Genomic DNA, 19,215 nt, shown 5'->3' with positions numbered 1-19,215 from the left:
AGAGAAACGTTTTTCAGTTCTTACAAAAGAATGACTGTATTGGTCTTTTTAGTTATTTTCTTTAACTGAAAAATGAGTTTAATATAGCAAGTATGTGTCATCAACATCAAAGGTTTATAATTATCTTGACATCACTATTTTGTCTCTGTGGTTTTCGGACAGCTTTATTATTTTTAATTCTAAATATAATTTTAAATTAGCTGATTTCAGGAAGGGTAAAATAGAAAGTTTGAAGGCTTTACAATAGGTCCTAACTTAACTTTCAACTCTTTCTTTCTTAATAAGCTACCAAAGACAAGTAGAGTTCATGCTTTTCAAAATTTCCAGTTTCTTTTACATTTATTCTAAAAAAGGGGGACCTTTTTTCATTTTAAAAAGCAACCTCTACCCTAAAAACAGAATTATCTTACTATCTATGCAGAGTGTGGGTTATTTAGTAATTTGAAGTTCTAAATATTATCAAAAGATGATTATTTCAGATGCCTATTTTTGGTTATAAACTGACTCATTTAGAATAAACTTTTTCCAAGGGTTTACTTCACAATACTTGTTCTTAGGTAAGAGTATTTGAGATATGATTCCTAAGTAATAGTAATTGAATTCATTTATCATCTCATATTTTGCTTCACAGAAAAACAGTATTTCTTCCCCACTCCACCTGTATCTTTTTTCCCACCACCCCTCTTCAATAAGACCTGGCAATTTTTAAAGCCAGCAGATACATTGTAAAGAATAGTTGACTATTTATTACATGAAGAAATAAATAATCCCAAGGGTTTTACTTTCAGGGAAAATGGAAGCAAATAAACATGATATGAAAGAGTTTGCATTAAGAGTTAGAGACAGCATAGAACATTTTTTAATAATTTTTTTAAATGTTTATTTATTTATTTTGAGTGAGAAAGAGAGATAGAAAGTGAGCAGGGGAGGGGCAGAGAAAGAGGAGAGAGAGAGAATCCCAAGCAGGCTCTGCACTGTCGATAAACTCGCAAACCGTGAGATCATGACCTGAGAAGAAGTCAAGAGTCAGACACTTAATCGACTGAGCCACCCAGGCGCCCCCAGTATAGAACATTTCTGACTGGGTTAATCAATAAAGGCTTCACAGAAGAGGTGATATTTGGGATGAACTGTAGGGGAATGGACAGGATTTGCCCCCCAAGATGGCTCCCCCTTGCTTCCTTCATGTCTATGCTTGGTATCATCCTTTCAGAAAGGCCTTCCCCCAAGTACCCTGTATAAAATAAGTGTAGCTCCTTGAGTTCCCACTCCCCTCCTATTCCGCTCCAAAGCATGCGGGGACACACACACACACACACACACACACACACACACCCCTGAGTTTTTTTTCTAGCCCTTGTCACTACTGGACATTTTTATGCACATGTTATTGTGTGTCTTAAGTCTCCCTGTACTAGAATCTGTGCTTCTTGAGAGCAGGCACTTTCCCTGGCACACCGTAGGTGCTCCATAAAATGTGTTGAATGAATGAATGGATAAATGAGTGGAAAAGACTTTTCTGTTAAAAGTCTGTTTTCTGTGTAGAGCTCCAAACTGGTATGGAAAATCCAAGTTCAGCTTTCTCCCAGGACATCTTTAAATCTGGCAAATTCACCACCTCTCTGTGACCCAGTTAATAAATTCTACAGAAATAAGGACGGGGTGGGGATTTGGGGGTACAGTTGTAGCTTCCTGGAGCTTGTGACAAAATCACAAGTGTTGTGAAAACAAGTTATTATTATTCTTAACCTTTCCACCATTTCCCCCAACAAGCCCTCCTTAGACATTCATTGGCTATCCATAATTTATATTTAAAAACTTTCTAAAATCTGTAGGACTCACACATATCCTTCATTGTCTGACACTCAGGTACACCAATGGGCAGAGTTTCTAATTCCTAAAGAGCCAATAAGAGTTCTGTAGATTGGCTCTGGGAATATAGCCATATTTATTTCTATGAGGAAGGAGTCGTCCACACAAAGGCTAGAGAGCATGGAAAGTGAATATAAATTTGTGGAGATGACCAAAGAGGTCTGTGGAAACTGAGAAGGGTGGTCTCCTTCTCAAGGAGGCAGCCATAATTTACTTCAAGATCATTGTTGCCGTGTGGGAATGTGGGCCATTTTAGTCAGATCTTATGATTGTTCAAAGATCAGAAACAGAGGAGCAGAGGAGAAAGGATTTGAAAGAAAGGTAGAAAGTACTTCATAGAGAGCTGAGTGCCAAGCTAGAAGTACCTTGCAATAAGCAGTAATGCTTCTAGAAACTTCTGAGGTTTTGTCAGGGTTTTATCCTAGAATTTCAAAGCTTCTGTATATCTTGATACTTGGAATCAGATGGTTCACCTTCAGGCCCAGCAAATCCCATCTTAACTGTTGGTTTACCATCAGTGGGATTTAGCCTCTAGGACACTGACATGGCTATAAAATGATTCACTAGCTTAACAGTTTAATACAGTTATAGGGGAAAAGTTTTGACAGGAATGTTGGGAAGCTATGCCAAGAGTCATATTTGAGAGATGCCCAAGCTGAGGCCAAGAGGTTACTCCTCCTAAAATACTCAAACAGATGGGTTTGGGATAGTTGCATAGAAGATTCCAGAACATTTGCTGTAGGGATTGAGTTAGCTAAATATGGTCACTTTTCCAAATAAAAGTGGCTGGTTATTCTGTATGTTTTGGCAAAGGACAGAGAAGAAAAGCAGGAGACAGAAAAAGAAAATGCATGTCTTTTATGTAGATAGATTCCTCTCCTTGAAAACAAAAAATATTTTACATCTCCCTGGCAGGGCTGTTTTTGTCCATGGAGTACAAGTCAATTCATTTAAGTGTTAGTATATGAAATTGAATTGATTTCCTGACACATCTTCATGAATTGCTGTAAAAAATATTGATGAGCCCCATGGAGCTCTGTCCATGCCAGCTCAAGGGCACATTTGAAGAATGCACAAGATGAATAGACATGCTACCTTAGTTGACAAGGATCATAATCAAGGAAGAGAAGATAGGAATTTAACTCTACCACAAGGCAGAAAGGCACATTAAAAGAAGAAGAGATTTATTCCTGCATTGGATTTGGAGACATTATTCTGCCACTGGATTTGGAAAAGCTTCTTGGTAGAGGTGGTGTTTAAACTGACCTTTTATTGATTGATTGATTGATTGATGTATTTATTTATTTAAATGTTTATTTCTGAGAAAGAGAAAGAGAGACAGAGCATGACTGGGGGAGGAGCAGAGAGAGAGGGAGACACAGACTCCAAAGCAGGCTCCAGGCTCTGAGCTGTCAGCACAGAGCCCAATGCGGGGCTGGAACTCACAAACCATGATATCATGACCTGAGCTCGAAGTTGGATGCTTAATGGACTGAGCCACCCACGTGCCCCTAAACTGACCTTTTAAAGGATGAGCAGAGCTTTTTCAGGCAGGGTTGGAGGGAGAGGGTGAGGGAGGGTAGATGTATAGCTTTTCTTTGTTCTCTGTTGTGTAAGACCTGTGCTCCTTCTGTCTTTTCTGTTTCAAGAAGTTGCTTTGTCCTGGGAAGCAGACACGCTCTAAGAAGTAGGATTCTACAGCTGGCTCAGCAGCATCATGGCATTTGATAGAAAATTCATAAGCAATGAAAAGTACCTGAAATTCACTTTTCTTACAGAAGGTTGTGTGCTGTAGTCTGAAGCAGGGTACCTCCATTTTGCCACGTCCTCGGATAAGTCATTTGACTTCTGAATCGCGCTCTCTCATCTGGTCGCGTCAGGGTCCAGTAATAAGGACCAAACCAGAAAACTTTCATAAACATAAAAATCGTTACTGTGAAAATATCTTGCAAACTGTTGAGCGCTACACAAATGTCAGCTATCATTTTGTTGTCTACTGGTCCTTATTATTCAGGAATAACCTGATGAGACCAGAAAGAGTATGTTGGCTGCTGATGCCAGTTTTAGGGGCTGGCTCAGGAATACAACTGCACTCCTGTGTGCTAGAGTTTAAAATCTGTTACTGGTTTTCTGAGCTCTGTGTGTGTCTACATATTCATCAGGGGTCAGGGCCTCTCGTGGGGTAGAGCTTGAGGGGTGGAAAAGGGTAGAAAAATCATGGAGCTGATTCAGAGGACTTTCCTCTATATTCCGGCAGAAGATTGGATTATATCAATAGTGGAAAGGTTTCGTGTCCTCAAGAAAATGTGTAAATAAACCCAGCTTAATTGAAAAGTCTTTGAGAGAAACATATCTTAATCCAACATAATTAATAAGGAAGCATTCGTTTAATTGAAAAGAACAGTTCACTAAAGTCAATTTTGTATAAATGCTTGTAGGACATTTTTATTTCATTTCAAACTGGTATGAGTAATAGAGTTAGGCCCTGTCCAAGTTTTGGTTTAAGTATCATGTAAGAGACACTAACTTTTCTGTGTTCTTGGATACATTATCAAAATTCTTTGAGGCTTTAATGTAATAAGCGCTATTCTTAAAACATTTTTTTTAGGGGCGCCTGGGTGGCTCAGTCAATAAAGCATTTGATTCTTGATTCCGGCTCTGATCATGATCTCACAGTTTGTGAGTTCGAGCCCCACGTTGGGCTCCATGCTGACAATGCAGAGCCTGCTTGGGATTCTCTCCACCCCACCCCACCCCACCCCCAAAGTAAATAAATAAACTTAAAAATTCTTTTTTCTCTGGATTGGGTGTACAAGTTCACATCTGTTTTTTGGCAAAACTTTTTTGAGAGGGAGTTAAATCCACTCATGATCTACTTGGAGTATGCCTTTGTGACCAAAGTCCGTTGGTTTGAACATTTTGAAGTATAACATTCTGGGAGGACATGTTAGTGCTCATACATGCAAACCACATAGGCTGCCTCATAAAATGCAACTTCTTAGACAGTAGTCCCCGGAATTCTGAGTCAGTAGGTAGGGTAGTCTGTACTTCTTTTTTTTTTTCTTCAATTTTTTTTTTAGCGTTTATTTTTGAGAGAGATACCACATATGAGCTGGTGAGAGAGAGAGAAAGAGAGGGAGACACAAAACCTGAAGCAGGCTCCAGGCTCCGAGCTGTCAGCACAGAGCCTGATGCAGGGCGTGGACTCACAAACCGTGAGATCGTGACCTGAGTCGAAGTCAGACACTTAACCGACTGAGCCACCCAGGTGCCCCATGGCAGCTGGTACTTCTAAGAGGCCTCCAGATTCTTCTGATGCAAGCGGCCTGTGTCACAGTGCTGCCTCAGATACCTACGGTACGCGTCTTCTCCCTGCCAGGGCCCTCTTGAAAACAGAACAATTTGGAGTGGTGAGTTTTTCTGGCTTTGACAACACGCGTGTTATACATAGCTTGTGTTTTTAAAGTTTTTCTAAAATGTCTAGGGCCTACACCTATCTTTGGGCTTCTGACATGTAGGTATGCTGCTGGGCAGACTTGTTCATCCCCTTCCCAGAAGGGTGGGAGTTCTATAGATCAGCTCTGGAATATGGTCATGTTTATTTCTGTAAGCCAGAATCTTATTTTCCTTCAAGGTCAATATTTTGGGTCAGCCTTCTTTTGTGATGCCTTTCACAAACCTAGCGTCCCTGCATCATGCCACCCAGCAAAATTAATGTCCCCTCTGCTCCTGTTGCATGCCTACACGCTCCAATTGGAGAACTGATCGTGGTGCATTGTGGCCCCCCACCCCCACTCCATGTGCGTGCCTGGGGAGAAGGGAGCATGTTATTTATCACTGAAACCACAGTATCTGATATATTATAAACACTCACCAGAAGTATTGTGGAATGATTCAGGTCTTTGGGTTGATCTTCTCACTTTATATGGCTCATTCTCATTATATCCTCATAAAAACCTTAGGGGTCCTCATTTGCAAATGAGGAAACGGAGGCATAGAGAGGTGAAGTAATTTGCCCTAGGGACATGGCGCTCAGTGGCAGAGCCAGACTTCTGACCCAGACAGTATGACTCTGGAGTCCGTGCTCACATTGTCTGGTTTTGCCTGACTGCCTGTCTTGCCCTCTGCTATTTGCACAAGACCACTGTGAATCCATTCCAGAGGGATAACCAGACTCCAAGTCAATTTCGTAGCCAGTAATTTTCAGTGACCTTATCCTACAAATTTGTTAGTGGGTCCTTGGTATAATTAATTTGGAAAATTTGAGTAGATAAAATGTTCCTTGACTGCACGCATCCTCCAGACTTTAATATTATTACCGCTCTTTGCGCATCCCAAAGGATATCTTAGTATATATACAATGTTTCCCAAACTTAACCAGAAAGAATTTTGTTCCCTGTAAGACATTTTTAAATGTTTGTTTATTTTTCAGAGAGAGAGAGCGAGCAATCGTGGAAGGGGCAGAGAGAGAGAGAGAGAGAGAGAGAGAGAGAGACATACAGAATCTGAAGCAGGCTCCAGGCTCTGAGCTGTCAGCACAGAGCCTGACACAGGGCTGGAACCCACAGACCTCAATAGATCATGACCTGAGCCTAAGTGGGAGGATTAATAGACTGAGCCGCCCAGGCGCCCCAGCCCTTTCTTATTTAGTCTGGAGTGTCTTTGGTGCTTAAGTGCTTTGGTAGTCTTCAGTGACCACTTACACTTCCCTGGGATAGTCCCAGATCTCTTGTCGTGGTGTAATTACCGATAGTGCTCTTTTCACAGGTATTTCATGTGGATGATAAACTGTGATTGCCCTACTCATGACATTTGTTCCCATTAAATAAAGTCCTATGTTTCACACTCACTACCTTCTCATCCCTCACTGCAGGATTCTTAGTGCTATTGCCTGTTTAGGAAGAAGCAAAGGTAACAGCCATGTGCCTCTAGCATCTTACCATTGTGTATCAGAGTCTTACACGGAACTGTGGACACTTACACAGTTTGTCTGCCCTCACTCAAAAGTATTCCTTGGGGTGCCTGGGTGGTTCAGTCTGTTAAGTGTCCAACTTCGGCTCAGGTCTTGATCTCACGGTTCATGAGTTCAAGCCCTGCGTGGGGTTCTGTGCTGATAGCTCAGAGCCTGGGGCCTGCTTCGGATTCTGTGTCTCCCCCCGCCACCCCCCCGCCCCTCTCTCTCTCTCTCACCAGCTCATGCTCTGTCTCTCTCTCTCTCTCTTTCAAAAATAAATAAAAACATTAAAAAAATTTTTAAGTTGCGTTTCATAAGCATTGCATGCCTGTAAGATTTCTTCACACTACACAGTATCTATTCATGTATCTGTTTATCTATGCAGGGAAAAAACCCAACTCTGAAAGGATACCAGAAATCTAAGAATACTTGTTGCCTCTGGGAATCAGGAGTTGGGGGTTCGGACTGTGCTGTGGGTGGCAAAACAGGGAGAGACTTTTCACTTAATATATTTAAATTCTGGCTTTTGAACAATGTAAGCATTTCTTTGTTTTATACAATTATATTTTAGAATGTGTAAAAACTGCTCAGGATTTTCCCTGAAAATACAAGCTATTTCAAGCCCAATTGGGTTGATCTCCTTTATATGGAATTTTATTTCCTTCCCCCAAGGAGAACTGGTCTTGTGGTTTTGTTTTCTTTCGTTTCCTGTCCACTCTTTTCCTTTCCTTTCCTTTCCTTTCCTTTCCTTTCCTTTCCTTTCCTTTCCTTTCCTTTCCTTTCCTTTCCTTTCCTTTCCTCTCCTCTCCTCTCCTCTCCTCTCCTCTCCTCTCCTCTCCTCTCCTTTCCTTTCTTTTCCTTTCCTTTCCCTTTACTTAGCTAAATATATTAGGTCTTCCTATACCTTCAAGAAGTCTCTTTTAAAAAAATTTTTTTTGGGGGGCGCCTGGGTGGCGCAGTCGGTTGGGCGTCCGACTTCAGCCAGGTCACGATCTCGCGGTCCGTGGGTTCGAGCCCCGCGTCAGGCTCTGGGCTGATGGCTCAGAGCCTGGAGCCTGTTTCCGATTCTGTGTCTCCCTCTCTCTCTGTCCCTCCCCCGTTCATGCTCTGTCTCTCTCTGTCCCAAAAATAAATAAATGTTGAAAAAAAAAATTAAAAAAAAATTTTTTTTTAATGTTTATGTATTTTTGAGAGACAGAGAGACAGAGCACAAGCGGGGGAGGGGCAGAGAGAGGGAGACACAGAATCCAAAGCAGGCTCCAGGCTCTGAGCTGTCAGCACAGAGCCTGATGTGGGACTTGAACTCACCAACAGCGAGATCATGACCTCAGCCGAAGTCGGATGCTCAGCCAACTGAGCCACCCAGGTGCCCCAAGAAGTCTCTTTTTCAAAGCTCTTGTAGGGGTGCCCTGGGTGACTCAGGTCATGACCTCACAGTTCACGAGTTCAAGCCCCACATCAGGCTCTCTGCCGTCAGTGTGAAGCAGCTTCAGATCCTCTGTCTCCCTCTCTCTCTGTTCCTTTTCTGCTTGCACGTGTTCTGTCTCTCAAAACTAAATAAACATTAAGAAAAACAAAATCTCATGTAGTGTAATGTAATTCTTGAGACAATGGCCTAGAGTCGGGCATATCTGGGTTCAAGCTCATCTCTTCCACTTACTAACCGTATGGCCTTGAGAAAGTAACTTAATTTCTCTGGACCTCAGTTACTTTATCTGTAAAATGGGGGCAATAACAACCTCTCTCTGCGAATCGTTCTGAAGCTTCAATGGGACAATGCAGATTTGGGGCAGTTCTGGGGATCGTGGAGCAAATGCTCCAAATATGCTGGCTAGCCAGTGGGTTCTCATGATCGTAAACCTCTCACTCTGACTTTGGGTAGCCACAAAATTCATTCTATTCTTGTGTCTTCTGTACTAATATTTACAATACTGACATTCTTTGGGATCTACTTCATATAAATATCACCAGACTTTCTTCCAATCCTGGTACTGGTGATCCTTGGCCAGTTGATGCCCTGCAGAAAGCAGTCAAGGCATCACATGACTCCTGCAGCAAATTCATCTCTGCAGAGGGGCAGAGATGAAGTCTAATATGAAGTTAAAGGGGTTGAGACTCAGGAAATTACAATTTCAATTTTAAAATCTTCATAAAACTAAGCTGCAGGAATAAAAGACACAGAGTGGATCTGAAAGTCATGATGAAGAGGTTCCAGAATTAAAGCAAGAAAAATAGCCCAAGATCACACAGGGAAAGGCTTCAGAGTGTTTTCTTCAGGACGTAATTTCTTTTGCCTACAAATTTGGAAAATAGGGAACATAGGGAGATACGAGTAGAAAGAACACAGTGTGCATAAACATTGGGTTCGAATCCCTGCTCCTCCATTTCAAGTGATATGAAGTATAAGGGGACAAGGCTCTGTATTCATTTGAGATCATGAGCCTGGCATGCTGGTGGGTGTTTTCAAATTCGTAACTCATTAAGTCTCACTCAAGCCATGCTACCTTGAAATGATGTCCCACTTAGCAGATGAGAAAACTGAGGTTCAAGGAATTAAATGACACTCAAGTTTACCACCCAAGACTCTTGACCTTGAGCCTTCTGTCTCCTTCGATGCTGCCCTGCCTTTGGGTGTCAGGTTGTCTGGGAGGCTTCACAAGCTCCCAGTGAGATACTGTGACTCTCTGGGGTAATCTTTTTGGCTGTTATGGGTTTTCACTTTGGCTTTATATTTGGTCCATTTCCTCTGCATCTGTTCCCTGTTGCACAACTTTGCAAGGGTGTTGACGCCATTTCTCCTCTTGTTTCTTTGTGGTAGCCTTCACTTCTTTTCTCCATTGACCAGTTTTTTTTCTGGACAGAATACCCTGGCACTATCTATCAAACTCCTTTCTAACAAGAGATTTAACACCTTAAAAAAAAGAGAAATTCCCTGATAAAGTTTTAATATTTGTTAGATTTTTTTAAAATGTCATCATAGCAAAGAAAATGTGAGTCGTTATTAACTGAGGTCTCTGAAGTCTCTGTTTTCACACAATCATCTGGTATTTTGCATTTCTCAGCTACATATTTCTTCCAGAAGGAGTTGATTAATTTTGACCAAATGTGATTCAGTATTCGAAAGCAACAGAATGCACTCGGAGTTTATTTAGATTGTTGAACCTATGGGGAAGGCTGTTCTGTGCCAGGCATTGTGGAAGATACTGCCATGGGGTCTATGTCCATTAATTTTGGAACAATCCCGAGAAGCGGGCATCATGATTCTTATCTTGTGGGTGGGGAAACTGAGTCTCAGCTGTATCCCTGAGCAGTAGGGCAGTTCTGGAACCATTATTATAGAATATTTGAACTTTTATAAGTACACTCTTCTTTTCAAGGCCCCTGACAGAATAACTTGCCACAGGAAATGTATAGTAATTCTCTCTAGTATGCTAGAGGTTTACGCTGCCATTTTTCTATTTTAAGTGGTTTTGATGCAAAAATTCTAATACGTATTGAAGGTTTTCTTTAAGATGGTAAAATCCTGGGGCACCTGGGTGGCTAAGTCGGTTAAGTGTCTGACTTTGGCTCAGGTCATGAACTCACAGTTTGTGAGTTCGAGTCCCGCATCAGGCTCTGTGCTGACAGCTCAGAGCCTGGAGCCTGCTTTGGATTCTGTGTCTCCCTCTCTCTGTGCCCCTCACCTGCTTGCTCACTCGCTCTTTCTCTCTCTCTCTCTTTCTCAAAAATAAAATAAAACAACAACAACAAAAAAAAAAGGTAAACTCTTGACTCTCCAACAAATACAAAATGGGCACGCCAAAGATTTTACAGAGCTCGCTAATGAATGAGGAACCAGTAAGCCCTTATGATTGGTTCAGGAGAATCCCCAGGACAACACAGGCAAACAAGAAAATGAATTATCAGTTGTGCCTCCACTTGACAAAATGTATTTGTATGTCTATGGACAAGAGTCATTTACAATACTACCCATCTTCTACAACTTATGGAGTTGTAAAGTATCTGAGTGCAGAACGAAAAAAGGAATCTGGGACAGGGTGCTTTATGGTTGCTGGCTCTCCACTGAAAAGCCACCCAGTGTTGTTTTTGTTTTTTTGTTTTTTCCCTTTTTTGGCTCATTTTCCCTTGCATTTGTCTTCTTTATCATGTTACCTTTTAATTTTTTTTTAATGTTTATTTATTTGAGGGGGGTGAGTGGCAGAGAGAGACAGGGACAGAGAATCCCAAGTGGGCTGTGTGCTGACAGCAGAGAGCCCCATGCGGGACTGGAACCCACGAACCGTGAGATCATGACCTGAGTTGAAGTCGGACACTTAACTGACTGAGCCACCCAGGCACCCTCACTTTTAAAGTGACCATGTACTCTTTTGGAAGTGGTAGGAGACCCAGAGTAAATGAGTTAGCCTGTCTGCATGATGGTGCATACTCTTGGCGTTTAGCCCCTTGGAGTCAGGAAGATGCATAGATACCAGAATTTGCGGTTAAATTCGGGTGAAGGATCCTAGATGTACTGATTCGTGTCAGGGCCTCTGTCCATGTGACTGAAAGCTGACGTGCCGGTTAAGGTGCCTGGCGCTTGACCCTTTCTCTCTGGGCAACGTTGCCTCGAGTTTACAGTCATCGTCCCTCCACAGGGGCAGCCCCTTCTGAGAGTGGGAATCTTGGTGGCTTCTGCTGCCTGGGACCCTCTCCCCCCACCCCCCACCCTGCACCCCACCGTTTCCCCTACCCTGCCCTTTCTTTTCTTTCTTTCTGTTTCCCCCTTTGGGATTTTTTGAGTGCGGAGGCTGGTGACACAGATACCTCACCAACCATTCCAGTCATTCCTCGATTGTTCCCTGGAGTGCTCCCAGATCCCAGCGGAGGGAGGTCCACTCTTAGCCTGTTGACTTCTTGTAACACTGTGTACCACTTATTGTGGCCACTTCCCTATCCCAATGCTTTTTACTAAGTCCCATTTAGACTTGGAGTTATTCAGGTGCAAGAGAGCTAAGGTTTTATATATTTGTTTAAAGAACTTTTATTAACAGCCCACAACAGCCAGACATGCTCTCTAAATTGTTTTCTTTTCCATCTTTCCTAAGACTGGGCCCACAGGATCGCATTTTAACTAGGCGGGAATTAGAAATGGCATACATGTACATCTGTAGTCACTGCTTAAAAGTTCCAAGTATAACAAATTGGATAGGTGAAGAAATTATTTATTTGCTAGTGAGGTTGTAAAGTTAGTTGGGCGCTTTACTGTGTTAGCAATTTCTCAGTTGGAATAATGTTATGGGGAACTTTTGTTAATTTCAGAAAACTATGGGTTTTCATTAGTTAAATTTTATGAAAAGTTTTGTTTTTATTTTTGCCTTTCAAGCACTTTTTTCTCCTTCCCTAGAGGGGTCAGTATATTTTTACCATCAATGTTTATCTCCAAATTTTTAACTGTTGATGCTAAAACCAGGATTCCCTGAATATCACTTTGCTTTACAGCAAACATTGCTGAAATGGGTGATGTTGTTAAACCAAGAAAGGAAATACAGCGATATAGAGGAAGGGCAGAAAGAGAAGTAGGTATAAAATAACATTTACACCCCTTACTATGCAACAGTCTTAATAGTGTCAGTCCTTTGTGTGTTTTTGATATATGGCATTGTTTTTCTTTTTCTTTTTTTACATTTATTTATTTTGAGAGAGAGAGTGGAGGAGGGGTAGAGAGGGGGGTCCAGGATCCAAACTGGGCTCTGTGCTGACAGCAGAGAGCCCGATACAGGGCTTGAACCCACACACTGAGATCTTGACCTGAGCCAAAATTGGATGCTCAACCGACTGAGCCACCCAGTCTCCCATTCTTTTTCTTTTTCTTTTTCTTTTTCTTTTTCTTTTTCTTTTTCTTTTTCTTTTTCTTTTTCTTTTTCAGTTTGTTTATTCATTTTGAAAGAGAAACAGAGAGAGCAAGTGGGGAAGGGACAGAGAGAGAGGGAGAGAGAGAATCCCAAGCAGACTGCATGCTATCAGAGCAGAGCCCGATGCGGGCCTTGACCCCATGAAGCATGATATGACCTCAGCTGAAACCAAGAGTCAGACGCTTAACTGACTGAGCCACCCAGGTGTCCCAAGGCATCATTTTTCATTAGACGAAGATGTACACGTATATTTTCAAACACAGGCGAATTCATCTTGATAAAACATTGAAACCATATTTTCAGCGCCTTCTCCTGTGAGAACACCTCCTTTCACCTCTTAGCTGCTTCCCAGTACGTACCTTTGGTCCATCCCTCTTACCCATTTAAACATAGATCCCTTCAGAGGAAGAAGTGGCCCTGTGTCTAATCTTCCTCGGTAGCCAGATGTAGCAGATGCAAGTGAGAACCATTGCCTTGGCTTTTATGCTAAATGTTTGTTTGATTGTCCTGCGGTGTTTTCTCATTGTGCACAGCAGATCTGTTTGTTCTCTTTTAAAAAGAGTGATTGATGGCGGTAAGAGAAACCACACTCTTGAGTGCAAGAGAAGAAAACCACCTGGTGAGCTAGGTAAAGTAAATACCTGTTTTGTTCTAGCTTCTAAAACAAACAAACAAACAAACAAACAACCCTTCACATATGTATTTAAAACTCTCGTTTTACAGGCCACTGCTTCTACCAGAAGCTCCATACACCAGGCACCCGTGTATATGCGTGTATCACCTTATCTCTCAAAGAGCTTGGGTTCTAGGGAGGAGAGAGGCAGACAACCACAATGTAGGCAGATGAGGAGGATTTCAGAAACAAGGGAGTGTGATGGTCAGCAAAGACTTGAGGTCAGCATCTGTTCCTAATTTCCATTTTCAAAAGCTCTGACTGCTGCACGAGAAGAGGTTGGAAAGGGGTTTGGACGAGCCTGGTGTCTGTGGAGATGGAGGCAAGTGGGGGAAGGCAGAGTGGGAAGCCCTTGGTAACGGACTGGGCGAGAGAGAGGATGGTATGGCGCATGACAGCCAGACCGCCGACTTGAGCAAAGGGATGCAAGTGATGCTTTTTGTGAAGATAGAAAAGAATGAAGGAGGAACACTTCGGGGCCACCCAGGGAATCAAGGATTCGGTTTTAGACGTGGTGCATTTGAAATGGCTGCAAAACAGCCCAGAGAAAGGAAAGCCCTGAATGCATTTGCAAAATGAGTCCGGGAACGAGGTCACAGTGAGTTATAAGTGTGGGAGTTGCTGGCACCTGGGTGGTATCTGAAGCCACAGGAGTGGATGAGATCACACTGGGCTGAGGGTAGAGCAAAAGAAAAAACGTGGTCCAGGACTAGCTCTGAGATACCCCAGGCCTTGAAGGAGCTCAAAGAGGATGTGAAACTGACAAATGAGCCTGAGCAGGAATAGCTAAAGGCAATTAATTTGCAAGGGGGTAAAAAATCCTATTTCATGATCACAGACCACACAGCCCTGGCCAGCGGCTCTCAGCCACAACCCCCAGTTGGCTCCAAAGAAGCCTTCACTAATGCTAGAAGGGAAATCCACTGTGTGCCTGTCTGCCCTGCACAGGACGGGGGAAAACGAGCTTCAGCCTCCCTTTAAGAGAGGACTGAGCTGGCTATAACCCAAAGAATAAAATGAAAGTAGGAAGTGGCTGCTGTGTTTCTAGAACAGGGCTTGCAGTTCCTCTGGGGCAACTAGGAAAGGCTCAGAATTCAGCTTTGCTGTCTCGGTTGAGACTTTGTTACCAAAGTAACAAATGGGGAGCAATTTTGCCCTGCTGGCAATGACCTTGCTTTTCACACTTTCTCTTGTGGGAGGTTCAAGTGCTACATCACAGAGTTTTGCTCTTTATGTTTGACATCAAATGGCACATTTACATTTAATAAGCAAAGTAGCTCAGAGGAGGTGCAAACTTCTAAGTCCAGTCTTGGAGAAAGGGGGGCGCAGAGGATTTTCACTCCTCTCTCTCTGGTTCCAGTGATTGAGTCATATACAATATTTCCATCAAACAGACATTGCAGTAAATCCCACAGAGGTAGCCTGGGTCACATCCTGAGGATTAAACACAGAATAACCTTTCTACTTCACATAAAATAAGTTTCTGAAATCCTGTTATTTGCTATGGATCTGAAGTTTGGGGTCTATCCCTTCCTGTATAAATCAGGTTTATTTGTTGAAGGTCCATACCATAAATTCTGTCATGGAAGGTGGTCGCTGGTCTTGATGTGGTAATATTAACTACATGTGTGGCATTTATTTCGATGCAAATTATTTAGTGTAGATTAACTCGTACACGCTTTTGCAAACCTTTAGGAATAGAACTGGGCTTAACTGATGAGAATATAACACAACTTGGAAACCTTCACATACTGGCTGTTTCTCATGCTTTTTCACTTTCCTTTTCTTTCTCAAAATATATTTCACTTCTTCTTCCGCAGTTTCAGATCATGTTTCAGACATTTAAATATCGACATTGGTGAAGGCACTGCTTCTCGTTCAGTGAAGGCTTTCTTTCAGGACTTATGGCCCTGTATATTTATAAGAGACGTTCTAGTGATTAGGAACCACTTCACGCCGCCTAGAATATATCCCAGAGCTGGCCCAAATGTCACATCTAACGTGGCAGTGCCATACTGAGAGAGACACTCTTCTTATATACCCTTCCAGCCTGGATTAGGGAGTGGCCGCCTTTTTGCTTTCTGCCCCTAGCCTGTCCACACTAGAAATAATTGTGTATCACTGATGCCCTGACTATTTAGGTGAAAGACTAAACTTGGTTTGAGGAGTAAACATGTACTGAGCATTTTCACTGACCGGCTGTAAGCTGGGAGCATAATACAGTGTTTCATTAATAGTTAATATGCACAACTATTGTTATGTGTTCCCTGTCAAATTCAGTTATGATCATTTCAAAAGCAAACTCTAAGCATCAGCTTTTTCAAAGCTCCATGTTATTCATGGAGTCCATTTCATTAGCTCATAAAAGTGTAGTTATTTCCTCATAATGTATAAACGATGTGTAAACGTTTAAAGGGAACGAACAATGGCCGATCATCAGAAACAGCAAGTGACAATGAGCCCTCCAAGGAATATTCTTTTCTAAGACTCAACGCCTGGGAGTTGAAACTCAGGGCCCTTAGGATCACCAAACTGGTAGGGGCGGGCCAGCATCTCAGGAAATTTGACTTCTTGCAGCTGAAGTTTAAAACAGGGCTCTCCTTTTGATTTGCTTCCATGAATTTGCTACTTTCCTCAGTGTGGCTTTGCTCTTTATCCTTCTTACATGTAAAGGGGGCTCTTTAAACTGTTCTTGGCGAGGGGCGCCTGGGTGGCTCAGTCGGTTAAGCGGGAGACTTCGACTCAGGTCATGATCTTGTGGTTCGTGACTTCGGGCCCCGTGTCGGGCTCTGTGCTGACGGCCTGGAGCCTGCTTCGGGTTCTGGGTCTCCCTCTCTCCCTGTTCTTCCCCCGCTTGCACTCTGTCTCTCTCACAAAAATAAATAAAGATTAAAAAAAATTAATTGTTCTTGGTGACTGGTGCCCAGAGGACAGTTGCGGGGTTAATTTTATATTTTGAGGGGTTTCTTATAAAATTAAATTGGGGGAAAATTGTGTAAAAACTGGTTCATGAGACGTACCATTTTTATAATCAGAAAAAGTTATCTTTGGAAAGGTTGCCCCCTTCAACTGCTAAACCAAGTAGTGAGTGTATAGCCAAAGGCATAAAACACTTGAGTTGCAAGAGACCTTAAAGATTATGCATGGCAACCCGTTCATTTCGTGAGGACCTAATGCCCAGAAGTGTAGTAAGATCTTTCGTTCTTTTCTGAACGGAAACAAACGTCAGCGGATGGGAGGCAACCACACCATGGGCAAATGACAAGGAAAATAGTCCTTAATATCTGTGTTGTAATTTGCTTCCTTTCAGTGGCCACAGATGTCTTCAATTCCAAAAACCTGGCCGTGCAGGCACAAAAGAAGATCTTGGGGAAAATGGTGTCCAAATCCATCGCCACCACCCTCATCGACGACACGAGCAGCGAAGTCCTGGATGAGCTCTACCGAGTGACCAAAGAGTACACCCAGAACAAGAAAGAGGCGGAGAAGATCATCAAGAACCTCATCAAAACAGTCATCAAGCTGGCCATTCTCTACAGGAACAACCAGTTTAATCAAGATGAGCTGGCGCTGATGGAGAAATTTAAGAAGAAGGTTCACCAGCTCGCCATGACCGTGGTCAGCTTCCATCAGGTGGAGTACACCTTTGACCGCAACGTGTTATCCCGGCTGCTGAATGAATGCAGAGAGCTGCTGCACCAGATCATCCAGCGTCACCTCACTGCCAAGTCACACGGACGGGTTAATAACGTCTTCGACCATTTCTCAGATTGCGATTTTTTAGCTGCCTTATATAACCCCTTTGGAAATTTCAAGCCCCACCTACAAAAACTCTGTGACGGCGTGAACAAAATGCTGGATGAGGAGAACATTTGAGCGTATGAGCGAAATCTGACTGCTCATGATTTATTTGAAAATGGAGCACTGCTGATGTATGAAGGAAAAAAGAATTTTTTTTTTTTTTTTTTTTTTTTTTTAAGATTACACATGGTTCAGAAAGACATTGGCCAATTCGGTTGGTAGACGTTAGTGGTAATGTCTTATGTGGCTTGTTTTATTGGAAGAAAAGCATAGTGCCAAAAATTCTGGTGAAAGGCTCCCTAATGGTTGACAGATCGTGGGAAAAGTGTATGATGCAAATATAGAGTCATACAAAGATGAATATGTATGGCTCTGAACCTCAAGACATCTATTTTAGGGCAATTAATAGCACATTGGATATTTCTAACATGTACAGTTATGTATTTTGATTCACTATTATTCCTTACTATGTGTACGTACCTCTGTTAAGAAGCCGAGGTCTTTCTCTCGCTCTCATTGTTCCTTTTGAAACAATTTCATTGGCAAGTTTACCTTTGGTTAAACATTCTTGCATTAAAGATTGTGTCACTGACGTTCAAGAATTAAGTCTTCATGGAGAATTAAGACACTCAAGAATTAAGGCGGTCAAAGGGAACCCTCAGAAAAATTGAAAAACGGCTTCTCTGAAGTCAGTATTGTAGGAACCAACTGTATGTGACATCACGAATAATGTCTGCTATACGAATACGCTTCTGGAGTTGAGTCCTGTTTTTTAGTACCAACAGTGCTACATCCGAAACGTGGTAATTCTTGAAAATGTGCTGGTGGCATCTCTATTTTTAGTACCCATTTTCGATGTGAGAGTCACAGAGGAAAATCTAGGTGGTTCTTGTAAAAGTTAAGTGGTATTAAGACAGTTACTATAATCTTTATTTTAGAGAGGAGCCCGTCAAAATAATGTAGGGGGATAAGGGCCAAAAAGGAGGAAAGCATATTGCTGTAGCATGTGAGAATGGAAATAAAAGGCATTTCAATGTTTAATAAGGTTTGATAGGTAAATAAAGAATGTCACTTTTTTATTTAACTATAAGGTTTTTGCTATTTTGTTATTTGCTATTTTGATGAGTAAACCAAAGAATATGTGCATTCTAAGCAGTTTGTGTGTTGTTTGTATATAATTTTGTGTGTGTGAATGATAAAGTAAGCATCTTATTTAAAAAAATTTTTTTTAAGTTTATTTATTTTTGGGAGAGAGAGAGCAAAGCAGAGGAGGGGCAGAGAGAGAGGAAGACACAGAATCTGAAGCAGGCTCCAGGCTCTGAGCTGTCAGCACAGAACCTGAGATAGGGCTTGAACCCATGAACTGGGAGATCATGATCTGAGGCAAAGGCAGGGACTTAACCGACTGAGCCACCCAGGCACCCAGCATCTTCTTATTTTATAAAAAAGAAATGGAAACCTACTGGCCAACTATCAGGAAAAAACAGACTTAAGTACCAGTCCTAAATATTTGCATCGTCACTGTGTCTGTGATTGAGTGTACTCTTTTGCCTTGAATTTGCCTGCCTCCCAGAACAGTGACATTAAAATAGTAGTTCACCGGGAAAGGTCCCACAACTTAAAAATTCCAGAGGTTGAGATCTGCTTGAACCCACTCCAGCCTGAAGGAGGAGGGCCATTTCCCTGAGTCCCTCGTGTGCTTGTCCAAGACCGGCAGCAGAGGCAATGTGTCTCCTTGTTTGATATTAAATCCTTGACACCAAAAGATTAGAACTGAAATGACCGTTCTCACATCGCCAAGCGGGTAGGTGATTTTGAGATGTTATAGCAATAGCATAGCGACTGCAGAAATGACCCCTTCCGCTTCATAACCTGCTAAGTTGCATGTAAGTTTCATTCAGCAGCCTTCCATGGCCTTCCTCATGCGATCTTACTTCTGGCCTCTGCTTTCCTTACACGGGAAGGGAGTGTGGTCTTCAAGAGCTCCTGATTTAGTGCTTCTCTGTTCTCTACCAGTTCTTCCT

The 19,215-nt window shown here is 42.3% G+C and overlaps 1 protein-coding gene across 5 annotated transcripts in view; it reads left to right on the top strand.

The window, feature by feature from the left end:
• TNFAIP8 (TNF alpha induced protein 8) overlaps window positions 1–18,343 on the top strand; it is a 132,779-nt gene extending 114,436 nt beyond the window's left edge. For all 5 annotated transcript variants that reach the window (XM_058738315.1, XM_058738306.1, XM_058738298.1 and 2 more), the window contains exon 2: window positions 16,701–18,343. In XM_058738315.1, coding sequence (XP_058594298.1) covers window positions 16,701–17,266 — 566 coding nt within the window. In that variant the 3' untranslated portion in view covers window positions 17,267–18,343. The remainder of the gene's footprint in view (window positions 1–16,700) is intronic.
• Window positions 18,344–19,215: the final 872 nt, after the last annotated feature.

Source organism: Neofelis nebulosa, chromosome 1 (genome assembly GCF_028018385.1).
Source record: "Neofelis nebulosa isolate mNeoNeb1 chromosome 1, mNeoNeb1.pri, whole genome shotgun sequence".
NCBI lineage: Eukaryota > Metazoa > Chordata > Mammalia > Carnivora > Felidae > Neofelis > Neofelis nebulosa.
Note: the sequence above shows the minus strand (reverse complement) of the source record. Positions and strands in the feature narration are given on the sequence as shown.